Here is an 18,829-nt window from a genome sequence, read left to right as displayed (position 1 = left end):
GCTTCACTATAAAGCAGGGAGTGGCTTCCTACAGAAAGCTATCTCTCTGCCTATCGCAGCCCAGGCTGGAAGTCTCAGAGGGAGGAAACGCCTTCCAATGGGACTGCCTTGTGTGTCTGTGAATGACAGTCCCACTTGGAGGTGTTCCAATAGGAAGTCACTGCTAGTCCATCACAGTGAAGCCAGTGCAGTCTCACAGACTGTAGGTGGCTCACTGACACAAATGGGGTGGCGTATTTTACCTGGGGGAGCTGCAGTCCTGCCATGACTTGAAACTTTTGTAAGTACAATTTGTAAATTCTCGCCTAATGGAACGTTTCATCTGAAATAATGTAAGTGGCTAACTTTACCTTTATTTAAATAACTTTTCCTGTATCTTCACAGCTTCAAAGGATTTCCAAGTAATCTCTTCCCACCTAGTAATATGTTAACCCCCCCCTCCCCATCACCAAATCTTTACTAGCTCCTAAATTCACATTCTGAATCCTACAAATTGCCAGTCGCGTGTGTGTGTGTGTGTGTGTGTGAGATGGAGACAGAGGGAAAGAGACATCTGTCAGGGTGCCCTTTAAATTGAATGAATACAGCAACCAAAACATGCAGCAGTCCAAATAAATCTTAAAAAAAAAAAAAAACATGTAAAGTGCAACATACAGACAAATGCCTTATATCTAATCAATCTAGTAACACAAAAAGGTTCCAATTTGTAGGCAAAAGGCTATGGACTTTCTAACTATTGTAAGTAAAGCAGCCATCCAGAAAAGGTTACAGAGCACACTGGAGCCATCACAAAGGTCCCCAGCTACTGGGTGTAATATATGCATGCAGATTGATGTGGCTGCAGCGACGCTGGTGCCATGGTTCTCTACTTCCATAGACTCATCCATTTTTGCTGCCAATCCCTGTTTCCTAACCACAACGGTCCCTCCCTGGACGACAGACATTCTCTCTGAGAAAGGCCACTAGTTAGAATATGTTAATATAACTAATATATACATGTTTTGTTATAAATTTCCCGGACAGTGCCTGAGCATTTGTAAGAATAATGTACATGGTCTGAGTTAGAATGTTCCACGGTGTCCTGATCCCGCTGACACAGGTGTAAGTGTATAGACTCCATGCACTTATGTCAGCACAGTTATATTTGGGCATGTGCTCAGCAGTTTTATGTAAGATATTGTATGCAAACCACTGCAGCAATAATCTCTCTGCACCACAGCCCCTGTCAGCCAGAGATAATAGAGCTGGACTACTGTGCTGGGCTTCCTTCTGTGCTGGCTGCAGTATTGTTTCTGCTTTCAGGCCTTCTGACTGGGAGTGGATCATTAGGTTGGCAGTAATTAGGTCGACACATAAAATGGCAACACAAAAGGTTGACATGGAAATGGTGGACACAGAAACAGGTTGACTTGAGTTTTCACCTTTGTTGGTGTCTATATCAAAATTTGCTGACATAGACACTGTACAAGTGTACCGGGTTCCCTCGCGTGCTTCGGGCGCGGTGCCACGCATGCTTGGCACACTAATATGATCTGACTATGCCCACTTGAATCAGGAAGTAGGAACAAATCAGTTTGAAAAAATCACAAAAAACTCATGTCGTCCTTTTGCTTGTGTTGGCCTTTTGTCAATGTATACGGTGACCACGTCGACCCTTGTCATCTGTCAGCTTATTGACTGTTGACCTTATTGCTGTTGACCAATCGGCTGGATAACCTTCAAACTCCGGTCCAGAGGCACAGCACCGCTGTGCCTCTCTGTACACCACTAGCCGTAAGTTGTTTTGAACTATTCCGTTATTAGACTATACAAAATAAATAGTCTCCCATATGTTGTCTCTTTGGATGAGTGGGGACCTCCTGAATTTCCTTACACCAAGGCGAACTTCTAGTCTACAAAGGTATCTCCTAAGAGCGAAGCATTGTGATGTAGAGGTGCACGTGGAGGACCCTATTAAGTGAACGGTCCCAAATGCATGAGTGCATGCTGTCAATGAGGTCCAATGTGTTCCTTCACGTTCGGACCTTTGCCTAATTCTTACTTTTCTTTGTTCTCCAAATGAGCCGCTCCGAGGTTGCAGCTGATTGGCCGTTCTCTTTTATTACATTATGATGCCAATGTGCACGAACGCTCCTCTTCTTAAGTCATCTGTGTACATGTTGTGTGTTTTATGGCTTATGTTCTGAGTGCATCTGTATTTTAATGCATTGGTCTGATTTTATTTGTGTGTGTCTTTTTTATTATAAGGCTCATTTATGAACTGCGGAAGTGAAAAATCGTTTAGTGTATTTTAGAATGGGTCCCAGCCTTATACTTTCAGTGGGATGTTCATCTACTGTTTGTACTTGTACATGGAAGGACACTAGGCCTGATTCAGAGGGGGGATGTAGCGGCGAGTGTAGCTGCAATTCTGCTCACAGGGGATATCCGAAATTAGCCATCTAACTCCATTAACGTACATTATTTCTAACATCGGCGCACATAAGTAGTCCCATCAAACCTCTGATCAACTGTGTACTCTCATTTGAAGGTGGCTGATAATGGAACACCAAGAAAATAGTACCATCATGACTGCATTTTTCCAGCCACCCCCATCCCCCCCCCCCCCCCCCACAATTTGTCACTCATTTTGCGACTAAATCCTCTGTACGTGCCTTATCGCAATGTCATTGCACAAAAAATAGATAAACTCCGTCTGATGACAACATCCCATGCACCCCGTTTTCATGCCCAAATGTTTAAACTGATAATGGTAGTAATGATAGAAATTCAATCTCCCACCACCATTCCCGACAGGGAAAATGGCAGCGGGGCCTTATACAATGCTGTCTTCCCCGACCGCATCGAACAGGGATCTCGGCAGAACGTGCCTGACTTCACAAGCAGTCGAGCACATTCTACTGAGAACGGCTGGGAATTGACGAGCTCCTGGCCTTTTCTCACGGCCACGCCCCCTTCTCGGCAGACGGGTCATTGAATCCCACCTGTGGAATCAGCGTCGAGCAGGCCAAGAATGGGACAGGGTCACGGCTGTCTGCCCAGCCCGACAGTCATGACCCGAGATTGAATATCCCCCTTAAACTGGTAAGTATTTGAGGGAAATTCAATTGTTTTTTTTCCCCTGGATGCCACTAGATTGGAAAACAATTGAATTGCTCAATCTAGGTGCCGTTTGGGTTCACTTGCAGCGGGGAGGACACATATCAGCACTCGGCCTCCCTGTACTAATGGGTGCGCATCAATGGGGTGTTTCCAAAAATGCCCTCTGGTTACGTAGCCAAGCTCGTGAACATAAGTAAATCTTGCCGGTCTTCAGTTTTTGTGGTTCATATATGACCCTTAGGGGTAGATGTATGAAGCAGTGATAAGGGAGAAGTGAGCCAGGGAAGAAGTGGCCCACCAATCAGCTACTCTGTATAATTTTGTGTTATGCAAATTACAGATGTTACTTCAGTGCTGATTGGTTGCCATTGGCCACTTCTCCTCTGGCTGACTTCTCCTCCCTTCATGCATCTACCCCACAGTCTGTGTTGATACTCCTATGAACTGTGCACCTTTATTATAACTGTTTTGCACTGATCTCCTCTCTTGTCCTCTGTAGCAGATATCCGATTTTCTCTCTGTCCCCCTGTTGAAGGAGGTGGGTGTGAATGTGTTTACACAGCATCTAATGTAGTGTGTGGCATGCTGGTTTACTTTTTACAGCCGGGTAATCGCATCCCCTCTAGATTATTATTTGGTGACTTTTTTTTGTGAACCTTTTAAGTTTGAGTGCACTGCGCATACCGGTAATATTACGCATGTACGGTGTGTTAGTACAATGAAGTTAATGCGCCTCATTTGTGTTTCATTTCTCGCAGAGTCCAAATCCAGCGCTGACCTTTTGCGTTAAAACCCACGACCGGCTGTATTACATGGTTGCGCCTTCGCCGGAGGCCATGCGGATTTGGATGGATGTCATCGTGACGGGAGCTGAGGGCTACACACAGTTCATGAACTAATGCAGAGGACACTCCGAACTTTAATTATTCAGTCAAACGCTCCTCAGGAACCACAACAGAGAAAAATATATCGATTTTTCATTGTTAAAGACACTATAATCAAAACTGTATTCACTTTTTATTTGTTTATACACATGTTTAAGTAGGGTATAGTTATCTATATTGTCAAGATGAAACTAACATCTATGTTGTGTTATTTTTACCTGTGCGATAGCTTGTCATTTCTCACTACAACACTACAGGTAACTGCACTATGTTTCCAGTCATTATGTATGTAGTTACACACCTACCGGAGTGTAATACTAAATACATATAGCCAAGGAGGAACTAACTGCTGCTGTAGTTTCAGCTTGCACAGCTTGAGGGCCGTAGTTTGGTCATGCCTGTACTAAAGGTTCTAAAAATGAAAAGAGGTGATTGCAAATCGCAACCAATCAGGTTCTGTCTCTCATTTCTGTATGGTATCCTACAAAATGACAAACAGGATCTGATTGGTTGGTAGGTGCAACATCCCCTCTTTTTCCAGCTCTGCAACCTTTAGTATATTTACGCCTTTAGGCCCCTTTCACACGCTCCGGCTCCTGACGGGTGGCGAAACCCTGCACCGCTAAGAAGCCGTGCCGCACTCAGGAGTTTACAATGTTAGGAATGGCCACAGCCCAGCAGCCGTCCTTACCAGTGGTGGGATCCGGCTGCAAACGGTCGTCCCATGTGAATGGACACAATCGTGTCCATTATTAACTACTGTGTGCGGCACGGCTTTTGGCGGTGAAACCCCGCCCAGCAGGAGCCGGAGTGTGTGAAAGGGGCCTTAAGGTTATTTGCTAATATTAATAATTACATACACTCGACGCAAATGTAATAGGGTGAGAGAATCAGAAAGTGAGAGATTTGGTTAAAAAAAAAACTTGTTGTTGGGGTTTTTTTTTTTTTTTTTTTTTTTTTTTTAAAGCGGCAATCATTTACACTGCAGAATCAAACTGGTTTTGCAGTGTAAATGATTGCCGCTTTAAAAAACCCCAGGAGATTTCTTACCAAATCTCTCACTTTCTGATTCTCTCACCCTATTACATTTCACCCATGATGTGCCTAATTCTGCACTAAAATTATAGATTTAAGTGGGTAGAAATGACAGAGAGGTTTTCTAGTTTAGGTAGTACACACATACAGTAGGAGGTGCATTTACAAGGGCTTCACCTTTTATTTACACAAGTAACGCAATATTGGGGCATGGGTGCATATCTTTACAAAGCAGGTAAGCAGATGCAGTGGCAGGAACTTGCACAAGCCAAAAGCAGTAGTAAAATTGGGTTACAGGTATTCCTCCCGAGCAGGGACGCCGATCTGTGTCATTTTGTGGAGCAGAATGACATTTCATTTTAAAGCAGTGATGATGTGCCGTATTTGAAGGTCCCACCCTATACAGTAACCGGGGCATGATTTTAGCCTGCATAGAAGCAAATGTCTGTGCACACTGAGTGAGCAATGTCATAAAAAGCTCAGCAATTGTTGCGTGTAATAAAACCATCATGATGAGTATTCACAGGTATTATTTAATGTAAGCTGTAAATGAGACTAAACCAAGCAGTATTTTAGGCGAAAAATAGAAAAGTTTATTTTATTAAAAGGATATATGCTAAAGTGTTGTTAGATTGTACTTTTAATGTGATATTTTACTTTTATAGTTTTCCTCTTCAGATTTTTCCAACTCTCCGCACCCTTGGGCTGTGGAGGCAGCAGAACGTAGTCCTGTTCCTTCAGCTGGGCTGGGAGGATCATTCAGGCAAATAGATGGGAAACCGGGGATTTTTGGAGTGTGCAGTAGACCACAGGTTCTCAAACTCGGTCCTCAGGACCCCACCCAGTGCATCTTTTGCAGGTCTCCTCACAGAATCGCAAGTGGGGGAATTAGCTCCACCTGTGGCTCTTTCGAAATGAGCCTGTGCGTAATGAGCACACCTGTGCACCTGCCGGGCGACCTGGGAAATGTGAACTGTGTAGGGTCCTGAGGACCGAGTTTGAGAATCCCTGCATTAGACTTTCAAAGTCTTTACACAAGTGCAGAAATCATCTGATCTTCCTTAGTCATGTCCTGTGAAAATGTAAATCTGGTAGTACAAATCAGGTGCTCATTATTAGTCTTCGTGGTACTAAGTGTGCTCAGTATCGGCACGTTTTTAACGGGAGAGTGCACCCAGTGTGCATTACATGGGCCAAAGTATGTGGACCCTGCAACATAAATCTTTGTGAATATCTCATTTTAGGTCTATGGAATTTGTTTCCTCCTGTACTACTAGAACAGCCCCAACTCTTCTGAGAAGGTGTTCCGCTATATTTTGGAACATGGCTGCAGGACTTTGCTTCCATTCAGCCAAAAGTGGACACTGATGTTTGAGTGACCATCCCTGTATGCAACTATGACGTTCAGTGACGTTGAGGTCTGGGCTCTGTGCAGGTCACCTGCTTCTACAGCAGACTTGGTGTAACACTTCTTTTACACACGCTCACATTTTTCAGAGGGGCATTGCCAGTATGAAATGGGCCAATGCGTCCGATTCAGACCTGATCTCACGGCCAGCATTGACCGCCCTGTGAGAGTGAAATCCCACCTTGCTAATTAATGTGATGGGCGAATGGATGTGGACATCTACATATCCTTTCGCAGCTGTGTGAATCCAAAACCCATCTAATGATGTTTACACTGGGCACCAGTCATCGTAGTAGCCCAGGTATGTCCAAACTATGGCCCTCCAGCTGTTGTGAAACTACAAGTCCCATCATGCCTTGCCACAGTTTTTCTATTAAGGAATGCTAAAAAAAAATATGGCAAGGCATGCTGGGATGTGTAGTTTCACAACAGCTGGAGAGCCATATTTTGGACATGCCTGTAATAGCCTTACTCGGTGGTGCGATGAATACATGTATATTTGGCCTGTTGCTGATGTCACACACCATCCCCTAAAATGCTTAGGCACGCCTGCGTTTCCCCGACCCACACCTAGTGTTTTTTTAGCACTCCCACTAAACATCCAGTTTCCACTCCCAGGTTCCTACTTCCTGGCCGTCATCATGCAAACGGCATGCAAATATAAATATCAGGATTTCATGTGCATTCCCCTGGCATATACCATACTCCAATTAATTTACCATACAGCCAGAGCTGCGAGGTGCGATTCACCACTTTGCTTTGTAGCCAATGGAGATGTCCTGTACATCGCTTACATTTGGCATCGTATAATTTAATGCTTAGTCATAGAGACCCAAGCCATGGCGCTACCAGTGAATAGCCCCTGTACTAATGTGGATGCCAGAGGCAGTATGAAAATCTTAATGCTTTCTGTTTCACAATAAGAACACTCCACTTGACCAGAGCAGGTCTGACCAGAGCAGGTCTAGCCAGGCAGAAATGTTAACTGACTTGGAAATGAGGCCTCCTAGAACAATGCCACGTTCCGTGTTACTGAGCTCTTCAGTAAAGCCCAGTCTACTGCTGATGTTTAACTAAGGGGGTTTCATGGCTCTGCTTGATTGTATGCCCCAAGAGCAATGGCTGTGGCTGATAAACCAAACACAATCATTAGAATGGGTGTCCACATACTTTGGCAATGCAGCGTATGACTCCATGCGCTTTGCAACACTGGTTGACACTCGGCGCACAATCTTCTTCTTTGGTGCTGTGTGTCTGGATTATTTAGGCAGGAGCACCTGGATATTAACCGCACTACATGGGTTTGGTGGAGTTTGTGGAGAAACAGCTGTTTACACCAGTTGATGGGAAGAGATGAGAAGGGTGTTTGCTTGCTAGTTCTAAGGAAGAGAGCGGAAAACCAAATGTATTGCTGATAAGTGCATGTTGGTGCGGTCTTTACTGTGCAGAGGGGTACGCAGACCTCTAACTCTGCAGAAGGTCTTCACCTGTGCACCAGCTCTGAGCTAATGGAAATTGGAACACTTTCTATACCATTAATGCATGTTCTGCCACCCAGTCGGTTACGCCACCCAGTTGAACGTTGGCTTTACTGGAAGCCAATCTGATGTTACTCACTCTTGTAGTTAGTTTACAACCATATTGAGGGCTAATCCATGCAGTATTTTACAAGCAAACCCCAAAAAGTGCATCCTAAGCAAGTGAGTTCCTCGATCTACCGGACTCCTATCATCAGATCGTACAATACAGTCCACAAACTCCACCATCTTGGTGGCCAAACCATGTGTTCTCCAGGCAAGCCAGGTGCACCCTAATTGCTTAACAATTCCAACATGTCTGTACTGTAGGTTTACATTTTTGATATCCAATAATGGCTCGGTGTGACTTCAAGTAACGACAACTGGAAGAGCACCCATTTAATTGACATTTTATTTTTATTATGTATTTTGTCCAGGACATTACTATGTATTTAAACGGATAGAACAGAATATTATGATGCTGTCCTTTTTAAGGTATAAAAACAAACAAACCTCAGTAATGGTCTGTCAAACTCTCGTATTTGTAAGCCTTTTAAATAATGCCTGTAGAATTATACATTGCATATACTGTTTTACTCATTATACACCTAGGCAAAGAACTTTTATACATTGGTATCTTATTTACAAATCCAGAGAGGTATTAAATACTGTTCTGTTTTTATTATTTGATTATTTGTATTGTGATGCGTCTTTTTATGACGAGCGGCCATATTGAAGATCTGGGCCAGCAACAGAAGAAAATCAATAAATATATATATAGTGAGTTGGTTTAAACCTTGGCTATATTTGCTCAATGCCAAGGACATCTTTGTTGTGTCAATCCTGTATGCCACCTGTGCCTTTTTACATTATTTCCCATTGAACTGAATACTTTTTCTTAATTTGTATGTGGAACCAGTGTTTTGAAAAGCCTTTCTACACATAGGGCCTTATTCAGATCTGATTGCAGTACAAATTTGTTTGGAAAATGGGCAAAACCATGTGCACTGCAGGTGGGGCAGATGTAACATGTGCAGAGAGAGTTAAATTTGGGTGGGGTGTGTTGAAACTAAAATCTAAATTGCAGTGTAAAAATAATGCAGCCAGTATTTACCCTGCACAGAAACAAAATAACACACACAAATCTAACTCTCTCTGCACATGTTACATCTGCCCCACCTGCAGTGCACATGGTTTTGCCCATTTTCCAAACAACTTTGTACTGCGATCAGATCTGAATAAGGGCCATTGAGGAAATAGAACTTCTGTGCTTCTGATTGGATATGTGATTCAGATCCTAAGGAAACAGTGGGTTCCATCTGGTTCATCCATAGTTCCTCCATGACCAATGAGAATCCCTGAAGGAATGGCTTAACCAATAGTTTGGTGTTACTTTACTCTGGGAAATTATGGCAGTACAGTGTAATTGTATCATACTTTTATGTCCAGTATCCTAATCATATCACATTTATTATAAAATAAAAAGGGAGGTGACCAAAAAAGCTGTTGTCTTGGTTATTCGATTCAATAAAAGACATGGTATGTGATAGACTTGGAAAGTGAGGGGCAGTACAATAAAATTCCTTCAGGTTAAACACGTTACATATTTATTTATTTATTAACCGTTTCTTATATAGCACAGCAGATACCATTGCACTTTACAATAGGAGACAGTGATACAACAGACTGGGTATTGACAGACAGTCAAAGGTATGAGGGCCCTGCTTGCAAGCTTACAATCTACATATGTTATATAACCAGCTTTATATCTGCACTGCACACAGTGCTGGTGCCATCCATGGGTGTAATTCAGATTCACTAGGACCATCATACCTAGAAGCAGATATGCGCAAAGCATTGTCACATACTGTACGAAATTATGTGCTCACTTTGCCAACCCCTCTATCCCCACTTCTGCCACCAATTTTAAATTGAAAGGTGGGCATCTGTGCCACCCTTTTCTTTTTAACAGTTTATTTGTGGTTTGATGTTTTCATACCTCCCAACCTTCCAGATTTTATTGGGATAATCCTGTTTTTTACCAGTTTGCCCGCAATGTCACATTGATGGGGGATGAGATTGAGAGGTTACTTTCTCACCTGATGCTCTGCAGAATATACAGGCAGCCAGTGTCTTGGGAAGTGCTGGGTTACGCTCCCAATGCAATGGCGATGTGGTATAAGGTCAAATCCCCTTTTGTGCCCATGGTTAAGGCAACTGCACAATTCCCAGTGCCCCTCAAATGTTGGGATATATGCTTTTGGTCTTGGGGTTCCGTTACGGTCATTAATCTGCTGTTCTAGTTCTTACTGATACCACTTAGCCACCATGCAATCAGTTCTACAGTGTAAGTGCCAATTGGGCATTAGTTATAGTAATGAAGTTGCTACCACTGGGCACCTGGAACCATGTACATTATGGCTTCTTCAACACTTGCCTGCTGGTGATTGTGGCTCCTGACAATTTACCTTGGATCAGGATTGCTTAGACAGGCACAGCATTAACTCCAGGCACGGATTTCTACACAAGGCATACAAGAGAATGGAGGAGAAGATTAGCTCTTATCTGTAGGTCACAGCTTACTGAAGGCAATAAGCACCAGGTAGAATCTTGCAAGCAAGAATGTTTACTACTTAGGTGTCCTTACTGTATCAACATCGGGCAGCATGGCATCGGGTCCCAGGGCTACTGCCATTCTGAGATGGCGCTGCTGGCCACAGCTGGCGAAGTAGATTGCAGAGATGGGCTCCTTTTGGACATACATCTCTATTAAAGGATTGTATATTGCAATGCAATCCTAGGCAGTAGATCCCACTCAGATCACATTGCATATGCTATCCTATAGTAAAAGGGGGTACTTGTGTAATAGCACGGTGCCCGGCTACGCTAGGTTTTCAGCGTAGCCTAAGCTACGCTGTCAGCATAGCCCAACGGCTGCCTAGCGTAGTTAGCATAGGGACTCCGCGGCAGCCCAGCTCTGTCCCCGGCGTCCATAGCTCTGTCCCCAGTGCCCATAGCAAGCCTAGTGAGTGCCTCTCCTACAGCACAGTAAATGCCAGATCCCCTGCGCTGGCGGACACCGGCGGAGAGGCAGGGCCAGTGCTAGGTTGTTCAGAGCCCTGATGCAAACTATAAATTTGCACCCTCTCAAACGTCACATGGCCACACAATACCATACAGTAGCACAATCTTATTCACATTACACAGCACCAGTGCTATAACTAGCCATTATGGTGCCCTTTTTCAATTGGTGACTGCCCCATCACTACAGTAAAAACTGGTAGAGTGCTCGCCTAAGGCTGCCGCGAATCACGGGAGTCACAGGGGGGTGCCGCGAATCGCGGGTGGGGGGGGGGTTTGCCGCGAATTGCGGGAGGGGGGGTCGCGGGGGGTGTGTGCCGCGAATCACGGGAGGAGCGGGCGGCGGGGGGCGCTCACCTGGTGTGTCTGGTGTGTAGCTGTGTCTTTGCTGGGTAACATGGGGAGGCAGAGGGTGTCTTGCACTGTGGGCTCACTGGGCTGGTTCTCTGTCATTTGAGTCAGTCATGTGAGTCAGAGGCTCTACCCAGCGTTAGAGAGTCAGACACAGTTTGAGTGACAGATGTAGCCAAATATATAAGATTATATATATATAATCAGGGTTGCCGACCCTCCCGGAATTACCGGGAGTCTCCCGAAAATCGGGAACCCCTCCCGGCCTCCCGGAAGGGTGGGCAACCCTCCCGGAATCAGGGGGACCCCCACTGAGCCCCCCGATCGCGGCATTTAAATGCCGCAATCCGCGGGTCTCAGAGGAGGGGGCGGAGCTAAAATGACACGCTCGTGTCTTTTAGCCCCGCCCCCTACATGGAGATCAGTGATTGCGTCTATTTCCTGTAATGGGGGCAGGGCTTAATGATGTCACAGTTAAGCCCCGCCCCTCCCGAACGGAGAGGAGCATTAGAAAGTCGGCAAACCTGATATATATATATATATATAACGCCCACAGTTACATACAGTTACACATACATAACTGCTGATCTATGTGGGCTGCCTGCTAAATATGTTTTGTAATTATTAATTATTTCATACTTAGATCAGTCTAAAGGTTCTACAATGCAATGTTGGAGCTAGACCCCAGGAAGTCTATGGCAGTGTGACATACTCTATTATTTGGCTGGAGCAGCTCCTACCTGAGACTCTGGCGGACAGCTGGCAGTCACTGCAACCCGGGGTCTCCTTCTCCTACCTCTTAGGTCTGACCTCCAGCACCCGCTGACCCTTCCTAAGTCTCACCCTCCCCCCCCACAGCTCCCCTTCCCCCCTAGCCTGCCCATCTTCTCCTTCCTGAGTGAGCGTGGAGTCCGAGTTCCCGGAAGCGCAGCCTGTTCACTCGTCACCCCCTCCCCCGCGCGCCGCAGGGTGTGCTCAGTCCCGTGTACACCAACTCCCTGCAGTCACTGCAGCTCGGCGCCTCTTCAGCTCTGCGCCTCCCTGCACTGCGGGGGCTACTGAGTGGCTAGCGCCGGCCCTGCCGAGAGGGGATCATGCGGGCGCCGGCAGAGACTCTCCTGCGTCTCAGTAATTTTTGTGGCAGGGTACGGCAACCCTGCCCGTGTCTGCTTCAGGGAGACGGGGTTAGGGGGTTTGGTCGCACATGCATCTCCTGCACAAAGGGGGTATGCGGGTGCAAGTGCGTCTTATGCACAATAAAGGAAGATACTGACAAATGCCTCCTTTTCAAATCCCCACTATCCATGCTAGCCCGAAGCGTAGCGAGCGGACGCGTTACGCGTCCTACCGACTTGTTCATACCCCCACTATCCACATTGGCGTGGAGTTGAATTTATAAAGTGTGGAGAGCCCGAAGCGTGGCGAGCCCCACGAAGGGACGTGGAATAAATGTGAAGTAATCCGCGTCCCCTCGTGGGGCTCGCCACGCATCAGGCTCGGTGGCTCGCTGCACTCCCCACACTTTATAAAATCAACTCCATGCCGACATGGATAGTGGGGGTATGAACAAGTCGGGAGGACACATAACGCGGGGCTCGCTGCGCTCATCGCGTTTCGGCTGGCGTGGATAGTGGGGGTGTTTCAGGAACACATTCACACCTGCCCTATCATACATCTGAGACAGTAATGACGACATGTGTTAACTGTTAACTGTATTTTAGTTAATAATAAAGAATAAAAAAATCAACTTAAAGTACAATAATATCAAATTATACAGACCAAAGAAAATAATAAGACAGTTATTCTTCTGATTCTGCAGCAGAAGTGGATGCAGTTGTGTTTGCATCTGTGTCATCATCTGCTTTGTCAGCCTGTGGGAGCAGAGTTCAGGCATAAAGAATACGCTGGAAAGCGGTTTCTGCGCCGAGATATTTGCGGTGGTTCACCCGTCCATGGTGGTACCCTGCCTGCTCCAGCTGCTCGGTGTTATATGCACACCAGCAATCCAAGTATATAGTCATCCCCGGTTCTATATATTTGTTTATGGCGGCCATCAGGGTGCTGGCGTCACATCTGTCAACAGGCGTAACAAAACAGTCACCGGTGTCTCTGGAAATGCCTCCAAACAGCCATTGTTGAGGCAGTACGTGTCCAACATTACTTTTCCTCTGTACAAAGAGGCTCTCATCCACCTCAACTATTTGTCCTGGACCCCCATGCCAGCGTTGGGGCTGCGACATTAAGTCCACGGTGCAGGCCTCCCAGTTGTCGCTCACAGAAGCATATGCTTGTGAGCTCCCCCGCCCATGAATAAATGAAACGTACGAGGGTCAGAAATGGGATATGGCACCCCGGGAACCAATGTGCCACACGGAGACTGACCTTCTTACAACAGGTTTTAATATGGCAGCTCCACGTGCACTCCTTCATACTCAGGCGCATTGGGTGTCCATTAACACAGGTTTGTGTCAGTGGCAGCAAATGGTGCTGCTGAAAAAAAAACACTGACTCCTCCTCTGTCTGCGGCAGGTTAAACATCGTGGCACGTTCTGCAGCCATTACGCAGTCACTTCACTGACTGGAATCGGTACATCTGTTAGACCAGACTTAGGTCTACAGTCATTAGGTCGACCCCGGAAGGTCGACTGGCCCCAAGGTCGACAGGGTTAAATGTCGACATGGGTCAAGGTCGACATGACTTAAGGTCGACATGGGCCAAGGTCGACATGGGTTTAGGTCGACAGTCATTAGGTCGACATGAGTTTTTCACTGCTTTTTACCTAAATGTCGACACAGTCGACATGGACACAGTTGGATTTTAACCGCAGCCCCTCGCATCGCTCGCTTCGCTCGCAATACTTCGGGCACTTTTTTTATTCTCCCACCAAGCCCTAGTGGATGGTAGGGCATGAAATACCGCCTGTCGGCACATGTCGGCTCAGAAAAACAGAGAAAAACTCATGTCTCATGTCGACCTAATGACTGTCGACCTAAAACCATGTCGACATTGGCCCATGTCGACCTTAAGTCATGTCAACCTTGACCCATGTCGACCTTTAACCCTGTCGACCTTGGGGCCAGTCGACCGCCCGGGGTCGACCTAATGACCTAAGTCTGGTCTTATAGATTACCGTTTCCCCTAGGTCTACAAGGATTAGGTCTACACCACTAGGTCGACCTGCATTTAGGTCGACATGACTGAAGGTTGACATGACTTAGGTCGACAGGGTCATTAGGTCGACTTTTATAAGGTCGACAGGGTCATTAGGTCGACATAGGGAAGGTCGACGGGCAAAAGGTCGACATGGGGTCATTTTACTGTTTTATGTGCCGACAAACGGTATTTCACGCCCTACCATCCACTAGGGCGTGGTGGGAGAATAAAATAGTGTGCCGAGCGTATGTTGACTGTGTCGACGCTTGAAAAAATAAAATAATTTTTTAAACCCATGTCGACTTGTTCACTGTCGACCTAATGACCCTGTCGACCTAATACCTGTCGACCTAACACGTGTCGACCTAATGACCCTGTCGACCTAACCCATGTCGACCTTCAGTCCTAATGCCAGTCGACCTAATGGTGTAGACCTAAATGCAGTCTGACGAATTATCCCATTCCCATTTATCAATAACCACATTAGGGAAGCAGCTGAATGGTCTACAGTGTTTAGTTGTCATAAGTTGACATGTAATAGGAAGCGAGCCATGCGAGGGTATGTGTTACACTAATCGGGGTTGATGTCGTCATCAACACAAAAAATGTCAAAACTCACGTCGACCTTTTTATATGTCAACCATTTCCATATCAACTTTTTGCTTGTCTCGAACTTTTGACCATGCCGACCGATTGCATGTAGACCGTTTGTCTTTGTACCTAGACACTGTAGACCTTTCAACCGCTTCCCAAATGCGATTATTGATAAATGGTCCCCTTAAGGATAAACTATTCCATGCAAATCAAATGCAAAAGCAGCACGAGATACGGTCATTTGGTCTACAGCATGATGGTCGACACCATTATGTCGACATGGCTTTAGGTCGACAGGTCATTAGGTTGACACAAGCATTAGGTCGACATGGTCTAGGTCGACAGCCAATAGGTCGACATGGAGTTTTTGACTGTTTTTTAAGCCAACATGTGCCGACAGGCGGTATTTCTTGCCCTACCATCCACTAGGGCGTGGTGGGAGAATAAAATAGTGTGCTGAGCGCAGTGAGGCACCGTGCCCGAAGCATGGCGAGCATAGCTGGTGCACTTTAACCAGTGTCCATGTCGACTGTGTCAACATTTGGGTCGAAAAACAGTGAAAAACCCCACTTCGACCTTTTGACTGTCGACCTAGACAATGTCAACCTAATGCTTGTGTCAACCAATTGACCTGTCGACCTAGAACCATGTTCAAAAAAACATTTATCACCATCAGTTGCTAAATAGGGGGCTCTTACAAACTTTTGCTATGGGGCCTACGAAAATCTAGGTACGCCCCTGCATACCTATATTCTGTGTGTGTGCGATTGCGGCTGTATCTGTGTATGAGATGTTACAGTATTTGGCAACAAAACTCTGTATTATAAAAAAATTGTATGCAGGTTCCGCCACAATTACACACAGAATATTACAGCTTCCTGGTTAGCACTCTCCAGTCTCTGGGGTACAGTCTTGGGGGTGTTGCAGGCCGAGGTACATTCCCAGAATGACTGTTCTACTTCCGCGCATTAAGGACAAAAAACACAGTTTATTTAGAGACCTTCCTAGCATATGTAATACTTCTCACCTCCAAATGGCAAACCATTGCATTAGAAAATAATCGAATCACTGCCAGTGAGGCACGTGCCTAGGGGTGACACTTTCTACAGCATGCTCACTTGCATGAGAACCCTGCTAGGCCAATGTCCAAATGAGGCCTTGTAATTTTTTTTAAATAGTTTTTTTGTCAATAAAGCTTCTTATTTTTCATTCATTTTGTAACTGGTGAGGGAGGAGGTGGCAATGGTCAGTAAATTGTTGGGTGAAAGAGGGGGGTAAGGATGGTGATGCTTTGGCAGTCAGGAGGCCCCAACAATGAAGGGGGCAATGTGGAAAAGTACAGTGACACTTGTGAGGGACTAAAGGTGCGTACACACGGGGGAGATATATTGCTCAGCAATATATTGCTAGCAATATATTGCTGAGCAATATATTGCTCAGTGTCTCCTTTTCATCAGCGACCAGAGATGGTCGCTGATGAAAGGGAACCTCTGCCGGCAGTGCCGCAGAGGGAATCAGCAAGCTCCTGCGACCAGCGATTTGAATGGGGCTGAAAACGGGAGCGTACACCTGGCGATAAATCGCCGGGGCACACTCCCATCACTGGCAATATGGTCACCAGCGACCGTATTTCCAGCGATTATAGCACATATCGCTGGCGTGTGTACACGGCTTGACATCCATCCAAAGCAAATCAGTTCATTAGACACTCCCTTATACATAAAGGCATCAGCTGTCCTCTAAATAATCAGTGATGGTAAGTCAATGAAAATAATAATGTTAATAGGGTTATTAGGACCAATGGTATCCAATGCATTAAAATACTAATACAGTTAAAAAAGGTATTATATACTAAGGTACCAGATTTAAAATGTTAAAAGTACCATTTATTTAGAGTAGTATTCTATAAAACTATAATAGAAATAACGTTTTTATAAGACTATATGGACTACTAAAAGACATAAGTCAATAAGCGGTATATCCTAACTTTTATGTTAGAGGTCAGTGAGGAAGACCTACAGTATGCGTTTTGTCCATGAGTCTCCATCAAGGGGTCTAATGGATGAAACGCATAGGAATCTCCACATTGACCTACACAAAATATTGCATATACCTCTTATTGTGTTATGTTTTTTACTAGTTTATATTGTCTTATAATGTTATTTCTAAATAAATGTTATTTTAAAAATGTTATATTTGGTACCTGATTTTTTTATAGATGAAATATTACCTCTCAAGTTACTGTATTAGTACTTTAATGCATTGGATGTGACAGCATTGGTCTCTAAAGGGGCATACACACGGAGAAAATGTGTGCTATTTTCTAAGCAATCTGACTAGATTGCTTAGAAAGTAAGCACAGATATCTCCACAAGATTAAATATCTCTTGCTAACTAAGTCAGTGCATGCATGCAATCTAGTTCAGGCTTGCCTACCCTCCCAGAATGGCCGGCAGCCTCCCCAAAATCGGGTCCTTCTCCCGGCCCCCCCGGGAAGGTGGGCAAGTCTCCCGCTTTTTGGTGATTGCCCCCACTCCCCCCTTGCCTGCTGGTTTAATTACTGTAAAATCGTGGGTCCACGGGGAGGGGGCAGGGCTTAAATGACGCGATCTCTGCATTTCGCAGCATTTAAGCCCCACCCCCTCTCCACTGCCTGCGAATCACAGCGTTTTCTGGCATGGGGGCGGGGCCAAGTGATGTCAGCCTTGCCCCCCCCCCTGACGGGTTGCCTCTCCGGCTTCTCCCGGAGAGGTGAAATCCAAAGTAGGCAAGTATGCAAGTATGATCTAGTCAGATTGCTTAGCAAGTGACTGCAAATCTCTCTGTGTGTACAGAATGAGATACTGACTTGTGTATCTTTCTGGAGCTGTGCACACGGCTTACTCCAGTAACGTTATCTGCTGTCAGAATAGCACCATTGCATACGGCCAACTTCTTAATCTTTAAAAGAGGGACACTTTAAAAGAGGGACCCCCCCCCCCCTGTTTTTTGCCCTCTGCGTCGCTGAATAGACACTGTGCATATGCACACAGCATCTATTCCTTCAGGCTGGGGGGTCTCCCAACTGTCGCGGGACACTGCCGGGCGGGGGGGCGGCACCATCCCCCCAAAAATCAGACAATTTCAAATTATAGGGCCTTTTTTCATAAAAGGACACACTTTACAGTGATTACATGGGAAACATCCCTTAATACTTAAAAATGTTTCTGCCTGTGGTTTCACATTAACCTTTTTGAGTTGGCTTTTTGAAACCATAGATTTAAGTGTCTTCGCTCATCGAAAAACCATTTTAGGTGCATCAGGAATGTGAGCCGATAACACAGGATCCAATTTAAGAACTCCCCAATGTTTCCTAAACATATACCGCAGCTCTTTCTCATGTGCACTATATTGTGTGATAAACATAGCCTCACTGGAGTTATCTGTATGCGATTTTGCTGCCGGCATAATTTTTTGGGGTTGAAAAAGCTTTTTTCTGTCAAGATTACTTGCTCGTTTAAGGGCCCCTTCAATCACACCATGGGGGTACCCTTTTTCACTGAATCTGTTAACATATACAGCCTGTTCCTCAAAGAGTGTAAGGCTCGGACAGTTCCTTCTTAATTGCAAAAACTGCGAATAAGGGATCTTTCCACGCTCCTAAATGGCAGCTGGAATATTTGAGATAACTGTTCGCGTCCACACGCTTGAAGAAGGTGGACGT

General features: G+C 45.4%; 1 protein-coding gene across 22 annotated transcripts in view; it reads left to right on the top strand.

The window, feature by feature from the left end:
• Positions 1 to 5,540, top strand: part of PHLDB1 (pleckstrin homology like domain family B member 1) — a 198,677-nt gene extending 193,137 nt beyond the window's left edge. For 17 of the 22 annotated variants that reach the window (XM_083162499.1, XM_083162498.1, XM_083162497.1 and 14 more), the window contains 2 exons: positions 3,602 to 3,640; positions 3,861 to 5,540. In XM_083162499.1, coding sequence (XP_083018625.1) covers positions 3,602 to 3,640; positions 3,861 to 4,001 — 180 coding nt within the window. In that variant the 3' untranslated portion in view covers positions 4,002 to 5,540. The remainder of the gene's footprint in view (positions 1 to 3,601; positions 3,641 to 3,860) is intronic. The other 5 variants (XM_083162495.1, XM_083162494.1, XM_083162493.1 and 2 more) reach the window with 2 other exon arrangements.
• The last annotated feature ends 13,289 nt before the right edge of the window (positions 5,541 to 18,829 follow it).

The sequence above is a fragment of the Crinia signifera genome, chromosome 19 (assembly GCF_055691185.1).
Source record: "Crinia signifera chromosome 19, ASM5569118v1, whole genome shotgun sequence".
In the NCBI taxonomy this organism is placed as follows: Eukaryota; Metazoa; Chordata; class Amphibia; order Anura; family Myobatrachidae; genus Crinia; species Crinia signifera.
The sequence above is the reverse complement of the archived record's forward strand: the minus strand, read 5'-3'. Positions and strand labels throughout refer to the sequence as shown.